The 15,908-nt window shown below is 43.2% G+C and overlaps 1 protein-coding gene across 1 annotated transcript in view; it reads left to right on the top strand.

The window, feature by feature from the left end:
- me1 (malic enzyme 1, NADP(+)-dependent, cytosolic) overlaps window positions 1–15,908 on the top strand; it is a 145,023-nt gene that overhangs the window by 114,938 nt on the left and 14,177 nt on the right. The window contains exons 7-8 of the mRNA XM_080720338.1: window positions 11,791–11,900; window positions 14,862–14,959. Of these exons, the coding sequence (XP_080576464.1) occupies window positions 11,791–11,900; window positions 14,862–14,959 (208 nt within the window). The remainder of the gene's footprint in view (window positions 1–11,790; window positions 11,901–14,861; window positions 14,960–15,908) is intronic.

Genomic DNA, 15,908 nt, shown 5'->3' with positions numbered 1-15,908 from the left:
ATAATATTTATATAGTACGCTGATCCCTTAATGGAACAAATGTAAGTATTTATAGTCATTCCTTCATTCCGTCATTCATTTACTATGCAATCATTCAACTCACCCATATTGTTCTTGATTATGCTTTAAATGGATCCAAAGGCATTTGATTGATTTACAGGTAAAGAATAATAATAATCCCAAGTATTTCTTCTGAAATATCTTATGAACATTATTTAAGTTAGCCATAATTTTGTTTATTATCTTCCTTGAACTGAGCTTGGTTCCATAGCAATGTCAGCCAAAACACTGGTTGAAATGGTATTTGTTACCAGGTAACGCTAGCTTATTGAACATTCTCCAGAAAGCATTGGGGACTATTAGCATCATGGTTCTTTGATGATGGCAATAATTGATTAGACAGATGCTGTGGCTGCAGCTGTCCAGGCAGTGAGAGGCAGGGGTGAAGTCATACTTTACAATATCAGTTGATTACATTAATAGTAATGTAATTCTGGTCTAGGCTGTGGTTTGTGGAGAACGTCAGACTCTCGGTTTGGACTTCAGCGGTCCCAATAGTCCAGAGTAAATATCTGACTGCACATTATAAGCATATACAGTAGACCCCTTTAGGGATGGGTATCGTCTGCGATACTTTTAATGGTATCGATTGCATGACGTCAATACTATCAGGTATCGGTTCACGTAAAAACGAACGATACCTGGTTTCGATACTCTGGAACACACCCCTGGCCGGTCTCATCTGTAACAATTGGGCTAATGAGAGTTTAATGACTGCTTTAGTAGGCGACACTCGTTACTGTGGAAAATAGCCGACAATAGCCTATAATGTTTATTATTATGATGATTATCCAACGTCTATACTCTCCGCTCCGCCACACTGTGTGATCATCATCATCATCTCTGCGGTAGAGCAGTTAAACTTAAATAAAAAGTATAAAAAATGTTATCGAAAAGGGTATCGTATCGATTCCCAGGTATCGTATCGATTCAAAGGTGAACGATACCCATCCCTAGACCCCTTCCTCCATCCTATATACATATACATATACACATGCACACGTGCAAACATATTGTGCGCATGCGCACGCGCGCGCACACACACACACACACACACACACACACACACACACACACACACACACACACACACACGATAAAAGACAGCGCCCGAAAGTACATTACGTCCTCTATCCACGCACAGCGATCTGAACACATGTAATCCACTCATTGTGAAGCCTTGATTTCGTCTTTCGTCTGATCGAAAAAGACTCGGAGACACGCTGGGCGAACGGCTGCAGCCAGTATTGAAAGACACGTAATGGCGCCTGTACATTTCTGGTGTCTTCAGTTGCAGATGACGTCACATGATCACATGACATTACCCCCTCACACGGATCCTTAAAGAGACAGAGAACGACCCGCGACTGTTTTAAAAAAAATATTTATCATTAATTTCATTTTTAATGACCTAGTACGATAAAAGACGGGCGGCTAATTGAGCCGACCGGACAAGTACGGGCAAGTACGGGCAAGTACGGCAGGCTTGCAAAATGTTAAGAGTGTAAATTGAATAACTGGAATATGCCCTGCCAATGATGATTTGGCAGGCACTTTTCTGACCTCACACTGTCCGGTCTGATAAAGCCTGTGTGGGCAGCTTACACACTGGGCAGGCATACTGTACTCTAGTGTGGGGCGAACATAAACCCCTACAGTATATATTATTGCCAGGTTTGAGGTTGTCATCGTATACCTTCTCGAACTTCTCGGGAAATGCATTTTGGTGTTGGCCTTCTTGACCATGGCAGCAATGTGATGGCTCCATTGTACTGTACATCTGACTGTATCAGGACTGCCGCACTTTCACAGTATCACACGAAACGAGGAATGGGGAGGTGGATCTCTGCTGATTTCGCAATCAGCAGAGATCCACCTCCCCATTCCTCGTTTCGTGTGACACTGTGAAAGTGCAGTTTACCATGAGAAATGTCACAGCTTGTCTGCGTGTAGACGTGAAGCCGTATATGTACACATTTTTACAGTCTATGGGTTGGTTCCCTTGACACATCACATTGAGATCACAAGATGATATCACAGGTGAAATCACCTTTGTAAAAGTCCATATATGGGTATTCCCCAGAATCCCTTTTATGCCCATATAAGAAGATCCCTGATGTCATCGATATATATCACTGGCCTGATGGCCAAGACATATCTGTGTGGCTGGTTCAGATAGGGATCTCCATGTATGGGCATAACATATATTGTATGTTGTGATGTCATGGGAACCACTCTAACAGAATCCCTTTTATGCCCATATATGGAGATCCCTGATGTCATCAATATTAAGCCTATATCTAACAGGACTTCATATGGGAATGCCCAATTGCCCATATATGGAGGAAGACAGCCCATATCTGTGCGGCTGGTTAAGACGGGGATCTCCATGTATGGGCATAAAGGGATGTACTATACAGTACATGGATCTCCATATATATGTAACTGGTCCGTTATACATCACTGGCCAGATGGCCAAGAACTGGCATGACCTTGTGAGGTCGCATGTCGCCCTGAGGCGTCTTACTTGTTTTCACAGAGATGGTTTTGCACTTAGATGGATTTTGTGCCCTTTGACCCAACAATCAAAGTTACTCGGTGACATGCATGGATGAGATTTAAACATCCACATATTTCAAGATATTTTGGAAATCACTGTCATCCCAGTTGATGAGGACGAGGATGATGAGAGGCCTGACTAGTGTACCGGAGCAGTGTAACGTCATAACCAGGACACACACACACACACACACACACACACACGCACATGCACACGCACACACACACACACACACACACACACACACACACACACACACACACACACACACATCTGCACACGCACGCACACATGCACACGCACTACACACATACTGGTGAACTGGTGTTGTGCATGGATTGCACCGTGCCATACACAAGGATGTGTTTGTGTATGGTCCTGTCTAAGATTAAATGAGTGATAGTCAGCTCTCACGTTCTGTCCTGCTATGCTATGCATTTGATGTTGATGTATTGATTGATGTATTACCTGCTTATTGTATTGATGTATTACCTGCTTATTGTATTGATGTATTACCTTCTTATTGTAAGTCACTCTGGATAAGAGCGTCTGCTAAGTGCCTAAATTGTAAATTGTCCAATGTCCATTCTGGCACTTGTTTTATTAAAGTTACAGGCTACTTGACCACCGGACGCCTTTTGGCTACCTCAGTGTAATCGATTGCACCGATGGAAGGCTTTTTAGCCAAAAGGCATCCGGTGGTCATGTTGCGTGTTACATTAATGAAATAAGAAGTGCCTGAATGGACAGAACGTGAGTGCTGGCTATCATTCCTTACATGATATACTGTACTTTTGGAGCCATGAACCTGGCAAGTTTTTGGATATCGTTTTTTTGTGACTATAGTTTGTGCTCGCATTCCTTCTAGTTTAAGATGAAATGGGCTGGCCCGGACCGCTGGCCTAGTGGTAGTGGACCGCTGGCCTAGCGGCACCTAGATGCTAATGTAACCTGACAGTGCATCGTGGGTTCGAGTCCCGTTCCCGACGATCTTTACTGCATGTCTCTCTCCATCTCTCTCTTCCTGTTTCCTGTCCATCTCCACTGTAAACTATCAATTAAAGACAGAAACCGCCCAAAACAAAAAAATAAGAAAAAAAGATTAAACAGGCTCATGCACAAAGTATCCATACATGTGTATTTACACGTTTGTTTTTTCTGTGCTAGCCTGTGCCTGTAGCTCTCATTGAGTGTTCATGTGTACATACTGTATGCCTTCATGGTTGCTGACATGTCTGGTTGTGTCTCTATCCCTCTTTGGAGCCATCCTGGCCACAGACACATGGGCCTGGTTAGGCTCCTTCTTGGCCTAGACTCTAGAGGGACCAGAGTCCAGAGACAGAAGCCCAGCTCTGGGGCCCCTCCAGCTGGCAGATGGAAGCCATGAGTCTCTAATAACTAGGTGGCTTTTCAACTACAGGGAACAGCAATGCCTTTCCCCGAAGGAGCCGGATTGGCGGGAAATGAATAATTATGGGGTTGGAGATTGAATGAATGATTACTGTCCTAGAGTTTTTTCTTTTTAATAATATTCACTCGTTTTCGACGAAACTGCAGAAAAGTGATGTTATTTGAAGCCTCCTCTCATGCTCCTCGCAAAGGGAGACATCCATAATGCTATACTCACCAATTCATCACGTAAAACGAAACAAGAGCTTTGCAGGCATTTTTGTGCATGGCTTTGTGCACTTTTTGTTGTTGTGTTATTCTCCCCAATTTAGTCATTGCCAATTCCCACAGTACAGTATAGTCTCTATGACTCCTACTTGTTGATGTTGAGTGTGTAAAAAATATGTGTCTCTTAGGGTTAATTCATACTCCCCTTTTAGAGCCTAATTTATTTCGGTTCGGCTCTGTCTAAACTATGATATGACGTCATTCAGAGGATCGGGGGGTCGGTAACATCATTAATTCGGCTCCGAATGATGCCATATCATTGTTTAGACAGAGCTGAACCGAAATAAATTAGGCTCTAACAGTGGAGTATGAATTGACCCTGACAATACAGATGTCACTTAAAACTGTATTCACCTGACTGTGAGGAGGCCCCTTCCACAGTTACGCTCCCTGCTGAACAGGCGCCCAACCAACCTGTAGGAGTTGCTAGTGTAGCTTCGGTTTCTCACCCTCGTACATGGCCAATTGTATTCTTTGGAGTGCCGGGACTGTGGTAGGTACGATAGGGTGGTAGTAGGCATTTCTGGGGGGATTTGGGTCAGGATCCTTTTATTCAGTCAAGTATCTTCTAGAGCAGGGGTTCCCAAACTTTTTGCGCTTAAAGGACAACTCCTCCCAAAAACACCTCTAGGCTCATTTTCCTACTTATATTGATCCAAAAAGACTGTCCATGGGGTCTATTAGGCACAAATGCCCCTGTTGTCCAGTTTCCCCAGCAGAACCCAGCAGTTATCATAGCATAAAGTGGAGCCTATAAGCCTATCACTTTTACACTGTTTGTTGTGTTCAAAAGTGAGTTTCTTTTTCATGAATGTGTTACTAGTTGTCATTACAAACACATCCATGCCTTGGTTGTCCAACACAAGCCACCACAGTCTCATAAATAATGTTTTGGGGTGAGCATTCGGCACAGGTGCCAATCAAAGTGACTGTACTGGCCAATCACAGGACATCCTTTCCGGGACTTGGCAAAACACATAAGAGAATAAGATCTGTTTAGCAAAGTGTTAGGGCTTGTGTTGGACAACGATGACATGGATGTGTTTATAATGATAACTAGTACCACATTCATGAAAAATAAAAACACTTTTGAACACAACAAATAGTGTAAAATCAATAGGCTTATAAGCTCCACTCTATGCTATGATAACTGCTGGGTTCTGCTGGAGAAACTAGACAACAGGTGCATTTCTGCCTAATAGACCCCATGGACAGTCTTTTTGGATCAATATAAGCAGGAAAATGAGCCTAGAAGTATTTTTGGGAGGAGTTGTCCTTTAAGGCACCCCTAGAAATGTATCTTTCATCCGAGGCACCCATACATTATATTCATAATTTTCACTCCCAGCACCTTATATTTATAGCATATTTTAGCGATTATGTTGCAAGGAAAACGTTGAGATAATAGACATTTGGGTTAGAACTGACTGAAAATAACGTTCGTGAACGTGAAAATCAAGTTTAAAATGATACTAAATATATTTTTTAAGTGTCCTACTATACTTCAACTATTATCAAATTATCTTGCGGCACCCCTGGACTGCTGTCACGGCACCCCAGGGTGCCCCGTCACCCACTTTGAAAACCCCTGTTCTAGAGTATAAAGATGAACAGGTGGTCTATATTACTTTTGTTTCTGGTCAGACTCTTGGAAATGCTGACACACTACACCCTCAAAACAAGATGAGCCAACAATATTCTAGACTCTTTAGTGGGGGCGTTAGTGGCTCAGGAGGTAGAGCGGCCGCCTTGGAATCGGAATGTCACTCCCTGCTCCCGATGAGGATGTTGGTGCCTTGCATGGTTTCTTCTGCTGTCAGTGTGTGAGTGTGTGTGAAAGGGTAAGGCACTATATAAATGTGCAATTTATTGTCGTGAATCCTAGTTAATACTTTGACTGATTGCTTTCTTCGAGTGACATCCCAGAAGTACTTTGTTAATGCAGAAGTCCTCTGTCATTCTCTTTTGTTAATGCAGAAGTCCTCTGTCATTCCCTTTTAGTTAAGTTGAAGTCTACTGTATATCTTGATTTAGTTAAGTTGAAGTCTACTGTATATCTTGGTTTAGTTAAGTTGAAGTCTACTGTATATCTTGGTTTAGTTAAGTTGAAGTCTACTGTATCTCCGTGGTTTATGGGTCAGTGAGTTGACAGAAGTTCAATTCAATAATTCAGGAAAAGCATCCGTTGTGTTCACATAAACATCACACGGATTTTGTCATCAGCACTTAATATTCATTCCACTGAAATCATGCCAAGTGCAGTGCAGTGCGACTTCCTGTCTGCCATATTATCTATCTTTCTGAGTCTCCCTGTCCATCGCCATGGTAATACCAGGCCACCAGTGGGTCGGACTCTTGGATCTGAGAGAACAGGGGTCAAACCGAGGGGCAGACGGATGGATAGAGGAAAGGAGAAAGAATGCAGACTGCGTTTCCGTCTTTAATGATGGGTTGGGGATTTGAGAAATAATGTGTGCTGAGAGATGCTGGCTCTCTGGAGAGAGGGGCGAAGGGGCTTGGGATTTATTAAGAGGGACCAGACCGCAGCTCCCAAGCCCCATAGGCCCAGGGACATGAGAAACAGGCAACCAGTGTGTTGCTTGTGTGTGTGTGTGCAGTGTTCATAGGTGTTTGTCTGTGCTACATGCTTGCAAGCATGTCTGCATGCATATACGTGCATGACCACTGCTTAGACAGCTGTGTTTGGACAGTACGCCCTTGTCAGCGACCTTCTGTGTGGAGGTCGCCGGCTCCTTGGAATGCGCGCAGGCTAAAAGAATCATTTCATGCTCCCTCCACTGCTTCTAGTAGCCCTCAGTACTCGAAGCCGAAAGGACTTCCGCCAAGATCCAGGGCCCTGCTTCAGGTTTCATCGCGTCTAGGGCGAAAGACGGATTAGGTTTCTCTTACACACACACTTATCACACACACCGGCCCAGACGCAATACTGCACGTCTGAGTGATCTGACACAAGGGGGGGAGGGTGGGGTGGCTGTCATCTCATATGTCACATTCTTTTTCATAGTATCAAACATTAAAAAGAATGTCAGACGCATTTACACTCGCTGCACAGATTGCCGGTTTGCCAGTGATGGAGAAACCTCACGATGTGCCCTTTTTGAAAATGATGGTCCTATAAGTGTTTTCCCTTGCTGGTAAGCTATTTCCTCCAGCAATATTCGGGCGAGTCATGAATCATGGCAGAATAGAATTGTAAAGAACAAAGGAGCACTGTGTTGTTCTGGTCATGTCCCTCAGATGATTTAAACAGTCCCATGGAATGGAAGGTTTGATCTGTGCTGCTATGCAGGCATCGTGCCAGGTTTAATTAAAAGTTATTATGTCAAATATCGGACAACACAATTTAGCTTTTTGCAAGATGTCCCTCACAGCCTGTGTGTGTAACTCTGCAACTCTCTACCAAGCTTACACATAACCCAAAGCCTATATCATGTGTGTTGTGTACCACATTTGCATGCCTGGGAAAAGCGAACGACCATGGCACAGAAATAATTCATGGTTCTTTATATTGTCTCAGTATTACATCCAACAGCAGGTGTAGGAAGCCTTTTCCCCTCCTGTTCTCTTATGCCTGTGACAGATGGAGTGTTTTCCCAGCTGGACACTCCTGGGTCTCCAAACTGTCTGAACAGTTACTGCTGTTGACAAAATATTGGATGGAGGGGGAAAGGGAAGTGATGCTGTTGCCAGACAAAGACTGCTTGGATAGATAGTTGCCTTTCTTTTTCCAGCAGCCACTGTGTCCCCTGTGCCATACATCTGATCCTAGTTGTCACACTGAGGCCTGATTTAGAGAACTTCCCCTCTGTGCTTTTCGCGCCCATCCTTGTCTCTCAATCCATTTCTCACTCTGAGAGATTAATTAATTCGCTCCGCTTCAGTCTTTCAGACTCAGTCAGGAGTCAGGTGCTTGTGCGCGTCTCATCTTTGGGTGTGCCTTAGATGTAGGTTACAGCCCTGTCCTATGTCCTATCCTTTAGATGTAGGTTACAGCCCTGTCCTATGTCCTATCCTTTAGTCCTATGTCCTATCCTTTAGATGTAGGTTACAGCCCTGTCCTATGTCCTATCCTTTAGATGTAGGTTACAGCCCTGTCCTATGTCCTATCCTTTAGTCAAGAAAGAAAGCCTCATTGTCCTCGGGGGGTTTAACAACTAGCAGAAATATGCATTATGGCATTGTGGGTTCCATTCAGAGGGGGCGTCAGGGAAAGACAACATGATGGGCTCTATGAACACAAATGACCTCGAAGAGGAGCTTTGTTCTGGCTGACACAGGCACGCCGCACACGCACGGACACACACGCACGCACGCACGCACGCACGCACGCACGCACGCACGCACGCACACACACACACACACACACACACACACACACACATTCACGCAAGCTCCCCCTAAAAGGCTGACATCTAAAGCTTTGGTTATGAAACTGAAAAACTTCCAGTACCACATCCAAGACACAGACACACATAAGAAATGCATGCGCGCACAAACGCGTGCGTACACACGTGTACACACACGCGCGCGTGCACGCACACGCACACGCACACACACACACACACACACACACACACACACACACTGTAGTTTATAGCCTGTAAAGACCTATTAATAATATTAATAGGCATTTACTTATGCATATGTTCACAACTAGTATTTCTATGATCTTTCCAGGACTCTCTGATCTTTCTGAGATCTCACATTCAGATGGTATTCACTGACCTCACGCTGACATTTCTTCCCACATTAAAAGCCGGACAGAAAAAGAACACAGCAACTCAATATGAATTTGGTTTCTTCTGACAAGTTTCCTCCATCATCTAGAGTTTAATCTAAGCTTCAGGCTCTAATCTTCCCTCTCCTTATGGTACAATGAGGTCATTTGCAGCATAGGATGTCATCTGCCACCGTGCCCTGTGTCCAAAGCCACCTCTTTGGACTGTTGACATAGATGACTTGGGTTTGCCTGAACTCGGGTGACCTCTCTCTGGCAAACAAGGCCACACGGAACCACACAAGAGGGCTGCTACGTCGCCGGGCAGGCAGGGCAGCATCCAACCTCGCCTGTCGCCTGCCTTCCAATGACTCAATGAAAAGTTTATGGTTCCTCTCTTAGCTTCGTTTGTTTATCCTCTATGTACGCTCGTGGTACTTTAGTGCGCCTGATAGAAAACACATTTGCCTCCCATTTTGCTGCTGCCATATTAGCTAAGAAAACTGTCAGACAGTCAGTGGCTGAATGAGGCATTGGTTTCTCACAGCGTATACTGTAAGCTGTTAGCTGAGACAGCCATGAATGATGGCGCTCTTTCATGAGCACATTTTATATTTTACTGCCACCGAACCCTTTTCTCCTCTCGACCTGCCCCTCTTGCTCCCAACCTCATCTTCCTGCCGCTGGAGATGTGAGGCCTTTAGCAGTCGGCATCCGACTGGGAAACCACTTTAGAGAATTACACAGTGACAAGTAAGAGTCCAGAGGAGGAACCTTTTCCATGTGCTCGATGAGGTGGGGCTTGATGAAAATGCTGAGAGTGAGAGAGAGAGAGAGAGAGAGAGAGAGAGAGAGAGAGAGAGAGAGAGTGAGAGTGAGAGTGAGAGTGAGAGAGAGAGAGAAACACTGATAGAGAGCAGAAACCTCAATACTAAAGTTAATGAAGATCACACTGTATACTGTGAAAGGATTTGAAAGGCATCATCACCTCCCCTTCTTGTCCCCTTCATTTCACGTGACGTGCCTGTTAGGGCAATTCCATTTTGACTATTTACACTGTAAGATCCTAGTTATACTGTGAAAGTGTAAAAAAGGGGATTTCGCTATGTAGGCATCTACTGTAGTACACGCTCTTATCCAGAGCGACTTACAAAATGCAAGGTAGGGAGTAAGCCCCATGATGAACCCTAGTCAATCAACAGCAGGGTAAGAAGTCAAGCAATTAGAGTACTAAGAAAATAAGTACAGTATGTGCCACAAGGTATCTTGAATAGGAACTGGAAGTAGACCCTCCGCAAAACACTCATCTTTCTAAATAGCATTCTTAGCATCTGTCAACAAGTAAACAACATACCTAGCAATTATCTAAACTAGTCCAAGAAGCAGGACGATAATAAGTAAGTGTGAGGAGATTAGATGAAGTCTGAAGAGGAGAGTGTTGTTGCGTGGTTCTAATAGTCATGCAATCTGTGCTGTTTGTCTGGCTTGTCCTCAGTTTCCTCCCTCACCAGGGCCACTGAAACGTGAGCCCTGGTGTTTTCATTAGTGGCTCATGTCGACCTCAACCTCTGTGCCTATTGTCTGTTTGCTACGGTGGACTTAATAAACGGGTGTACGCTGGTTATACAACTCTGTTTTCATAGCTTTACAGGCAGCCATGGAGCATCGCTTAAAAAGACCAACATGCTTTCCCTGTCACTGCAAAGGACACAGCGGTGTGCTTTTGTTTTTGTAAGGGTGTTATTGGTTAAAGGCTCTGGTGCTGCTGGATTGTATGTCAGGTGATAGGTGGTCCTTGTTCCATCTTGTAAAAAAAGACCTCTGGTTTTACTGGGAGACTGGGTGGGCCATGTATTCTTTTCCAACAGATTCGGAAATGTTATGGTTCGGGCCCTTTGTGAGAGTATGACCTCCCTCGCTGAAAACCATTATCGGCTGCTGCAATAAAACACCCGACAGGTGTCAGTTTGTCTCATGACATTCTACCAAAAACGGGTTTCTATGTGTTACTTATTACTTCTCGTGGGAATCGATTACTTTCGACTCAGTGACTTAACTGGAATGCTGTCCATGTATCATTCCAACGTAAGACACCTGTCGTAACAACATAATGAATAGAATGTATGTAAAACAAATAAAATCATCATCATATGGATCTCTACTTACAAAATACTCATGGTTTGATTACTGAACCATCTGAGTCTGATCAGGAATCACTGTACATATTATTCATCAAACATAATGGCATTATGGCCAGATTTATCCTTTTTTCTTTTTTTCTTTTTTCTTTTTTTTTGCGTTCCCGGTATTGCTTACCAAAGATTTACAAGCTCACTATATTCGGTGCACGACGCCTAAGTAACTAAGTATGAATCAAGCCTAAATGCACAGACACATCAAGCTAGTCAGTGTCTCTGTTTTCTGAGTTCTCCTCCTATATCTGCTTCGTTTACACAGTGGGAGTCTGCCCCCTTCAGGACTAAACAGTCTTAACTCCAGAGAAGCCACTGTTTGATTGATTGATTGGATACTTCATTAACAGTTTGCAAATAATACATTGGTAGGATTTTACAATAATGCTTAAAGGATAACATAAAAGGCCAAGGGGCTTGTTTCCATTGTGGTCCTGTGTGTGTGTCTCCCTGGACCCCACTTTGAGAACCAGTGGATTAAGATAATATCTCAGTTTTAGTATCCCCTGGACTCGCATGAAGTTAGCTGTTAATCAGGCCTGCTTAAATGTGTCTGTTAACAGGTATGGGATGGAATGTCTCATTCAGTTTGAGGACTTTGCCAATGTCAACGCCTTCCGGTTGCTGACCAAGTACCGCAACAAATACTGCACATTCAATGATGACATCCAAGGTAACAAGCACACAGATGCGCGCATGCACGCACGCACGCACACACACACACACACAGACACACACACACACACACACACACACACACACACACACACATGCACTCACACATTCCTAGTTACTTAGTTTCTCTCTGTCTTGCTACTTAATGAGACCACACAATGAGCCACACCTTGCACGAGGAGCCTATTTGCTAAATAAAAAACACCTTTCCCCTGAAATTAACCTTCATTACAGTAGCGAGTTACACTAATTTTATGAGGCTAATTTAAGGCTTGTTTCTCTCAGATAATTTCTCTGTAAATGTGTATTAAAATGTACCAAACTACCAGGGATCAGCCAGAGCTGTAGTGATGAGGTGGCTTAAAAAAAACATAATAAATAAATAAATATGTTGCACCCCCAAAACCATTGTTTTGAGCAACCAATCTGTTGTCGCAAGTTTCCCCTACTCTATCTCTGGCACCGTTGGCCCTATCGATGCCAAACTTTGCACACACACTCCTTGGATGGCAAATCACAACCTCTATCCTGATTTCTTACATGGCCCTTTTCTAGCGCCACCATCAGGGCGATTTTAGCTAAACACATTTTTTTTTTAAATGTTGCCTTTATTGTATGCCTTTATAATATACAGTAGACTGACAGGAAATGGGGAGAGAGATGGGGAGATGCATCTATTCACACAGACATTCAGGGGTGTCGCACCAAATTCTGGGCCCTGGGTACAAGGATTCACTGCGGGGCCTCCCATGTGCTTTAACTATTGAAAAATAGCAGATCTACAAGCTCACAGCGCGGCACCGAGTGCCACGCTGCGAGCTTGTAGATCTGCTATTTTTGAAAGATCATGAAAATCTTTCAATATTTCAAATCAAAAGTTTTTTTTTTTTAAAAACCTATGTTTCTATGTCAGTGGAGCTCAAACCTTTTCATGTGAAGGACCCCCAACATGGTATGTATTTGGCCACGGAACCCCATATCAAAATATTGAGTTCCAGGGACCCCCCAGAAGCAAAAGTTGAGTTACAAATGTTCCCTTAAAAAATACATATATTCAAAGATTTGCACACATTTTCACGACTTTTCAAAAATAGGAGATCTACAAGCTCGCAGCGCGGCACTCGGTGCCGCGCTTTGAGCTTGTATATCTGCTATTTTTCAATAGCTAAAGTATAAAATAATTAAGGCCCCTCCACCACCTTGGGCCCTAGTAACTCAGTCCCACTTTCCTACCCCTTGTGACGCCCCTGCAGACATTCATTCTCCCTTGGCATCTGATGTGCTCTTACCACTTACGGATTTAGACATAATACACCTCCGTCAGTCAGCAGACCATAGAATGTGTGATTTTTCCTGCCTGAATATGTCAATAATGGGTTTTCATCAACATTCGGCTGCTTCTGTCTGACGTCTCTCTCTCTCACCAATTTCTCTTAAAGGGATACCGTATTTCACTTTCAAACATGCTTGGGGTCATTTTAACATCTACTCAGGCTCTTATGAGCACCCCAGACAGTGTTTGCATGGTGCTAACCGCTCTAATACGTGACTTTGTGTGTATGTTCATGTGACTATGCACGCCCCTATCCGTGAAGCAAAATGTAAATGAAGTAGTGGTGGGTGGCATCTTTTTAATTATATTTCCTGTTGTGATTGTACAAGGAACATAAGTAGATTTGAGGATTTGATTAAGGATTGGTCAAGCTTCACGTGACATCACAACATATAATACTAGTAAGACGCCTTAGGGCGACATGCGACCTCGCCCTAAAGGGCAATTCTTGGCCATCTGGCCAGTGATGTATATTGGACCAGTTACCCATATATGGAGTCCCCTGGTACCCATATATGGAGTCCCCTGGTACTGTATATATATGGAGATATGATGTGAGAGCCCAAACATGCTTACTCAGTTATTCGTTATGTGAAAGTCCTATGATGTCTATGACATCTGACATCATACCCTGTCTGTAGAACCAGCCGTTAGTGTGGTACAGTATGTGGCTGATGTGGCCTCCATATATGGGCATTCCCATATGAAGTCCTGTTAGATATGGGCTTAATATTGATGACATCAGGGAACTCCATATATGGGTAAAGGGATTCTGTTAGTGTGACATCACAGTGAAACCAGAGATTGATGTCAGAGCAGCAAACCCATTCTGTTAAGAGTGGTTCCCCTGACATCACAGTGACGTCAGAGAATGATGTCAGAGCGACAAACCCATAGAACCGTGTCAGGTGTTATAGACAGAGATACATAAATACAGACAAGCTGTGACCGTTCACATACTAAACTTGCGACCTATGGGCGTAATCAATAGGTGAGTGGAATTTCAGGAACAGAATTTTCTAGTGTGTAAAGTATGAAGTGAGCGCCGCTCACTTCACACGGTGTGATTTTTAAGTTGCTTGATGCCGTATTTTGATAATTGATATTCATTTGATCAAACACGCCCCCTTCCTATCTCATAACTCCATTTTAACCATGTTAGATTCATTGAAAACACCTGTTCTTGGTTCTAGTGACTGATATTGGCCTTCTAATACGTGAGGGGCCGTGTTTTTCAAGTACTTTTTTCATTAAAAAAAAAAAAATGTTGGGAAAATTAAACAAATAAATAAAATAAAGAAATGTAATAAAATGAATGAAAAAAGTAATTGAAAAAAATAAATAAAAATAACTTCATATTAGAAGGACAATTTCAGTCACCAGAACCAAGGACGGGTGCGTGTGTCTTATGAAATCAATATCAAGCAAATTAAAAACTATCCGGGGTGCTCACAGAAGCCAGAGTAGACGTTAAATATTAAAAGCATGTGAAATATCCCTTTTAAAGTCTTCTTTCATTTGCAGGTATAAGGTTGTTCCAATATGTTTGTTGAGATAATGTCAATGATAATGAATGACACATAAACACATCTGACACATCTGATGTGGTTGGTCAATCTCCCTCAGGTACAGCTGCAGTGGCAGTCGCTGGCCTCCTTGCTGCTCTCCGCATCACCATGAGCAAAATGTCTGACCATACCATTGTTTTTCAAGGTGCAGGCGAGGTGGGTGTACAGTATATACAATTGACCCATTATTACTACACAGTAGGGCATTCACCATTTTTTTTTTCTCTTTAAAAATATATAGTTTATAAAGCTTGGCTAGATAGGAAGTCATAAGAATGAGTTGTCAATGCCCCTGGTGGATGAATTTCTTAATGCTCTATACCAGTGGTTCTCAAACCTTTTTAGGCCGTGACCCCCAAAATAAACATATTTGAACTGGGGACCCCCACCCTGACAAGCACTTGGAATTGTAGGTATTACATTTAATGTGACTCGGTTCCACAGATAAATATTGTGAAAATAGCAGATCTACATGCTTACAACGCCTTGCGTTGCGAGGCGTTGTGAGCATGTAGATCGGCTATTTTCACAATGTCCGCCTCTTGCTTACTTAATATTTGCCAGTTTGCCCAGCCCTGTCGAATATTCGACTATTCGAATACTTTGAGGTCGAATAATTAGAATACTAAAAATCACTATTCGTGAATGCCCTACTACACAGTGAAACCCAGTGTGTATTCACAGTGAATAAACAGCAAATTGTTTGCTGTTGGGCAGAAATCTCTCATCCGTTTTTTTGTAAATTAACGCACCAAGGTTAGGTCTTAGTGGATGACATCTGCGAATGCCTGGTGATCTTTCATTGATTCATAGACACTTGAGACACTTGTTGAGACGTGATGGTGACAAATGACAGGAAAGCAGAGGCAGTCAGGAGTGAGAACAGGACATACAGGCAGGAATAGAAACCAGGACATTATGGTTTTGTGACTGCAGAACGAACCGTTCATATGACGTAAGCTGATCATTCACACGACTTCTGTGTGGCACTCTGTTAGAGGTCTGGTTGGTGTAGCTACGTAACCCCTAATACTGTATATGGTGAGATCTTCAATAGTTGCTCTGTAGTTTAAGTAATGATGATGATAAAACATATTCTCCACAT

This window comes from Nannobrachium achirus (genome assembly GCF_963921795.1).
Source record: "Nannobrachium achirus genome assembly, chromosome: 2".
In the NCBI taxonomy this organism is placed as follows: Eukaryota; Metazoa; Chordata; class Actinopteri; order Myctophiformes; family Myctophidae; genus Nannobrachium; species Nannobrachium achirus.
The sequence above is the reverse complement of the archived record's forward strand: the minus strand, read 5'-3'. Positions and strand labels throughout refer to the sequence as shown.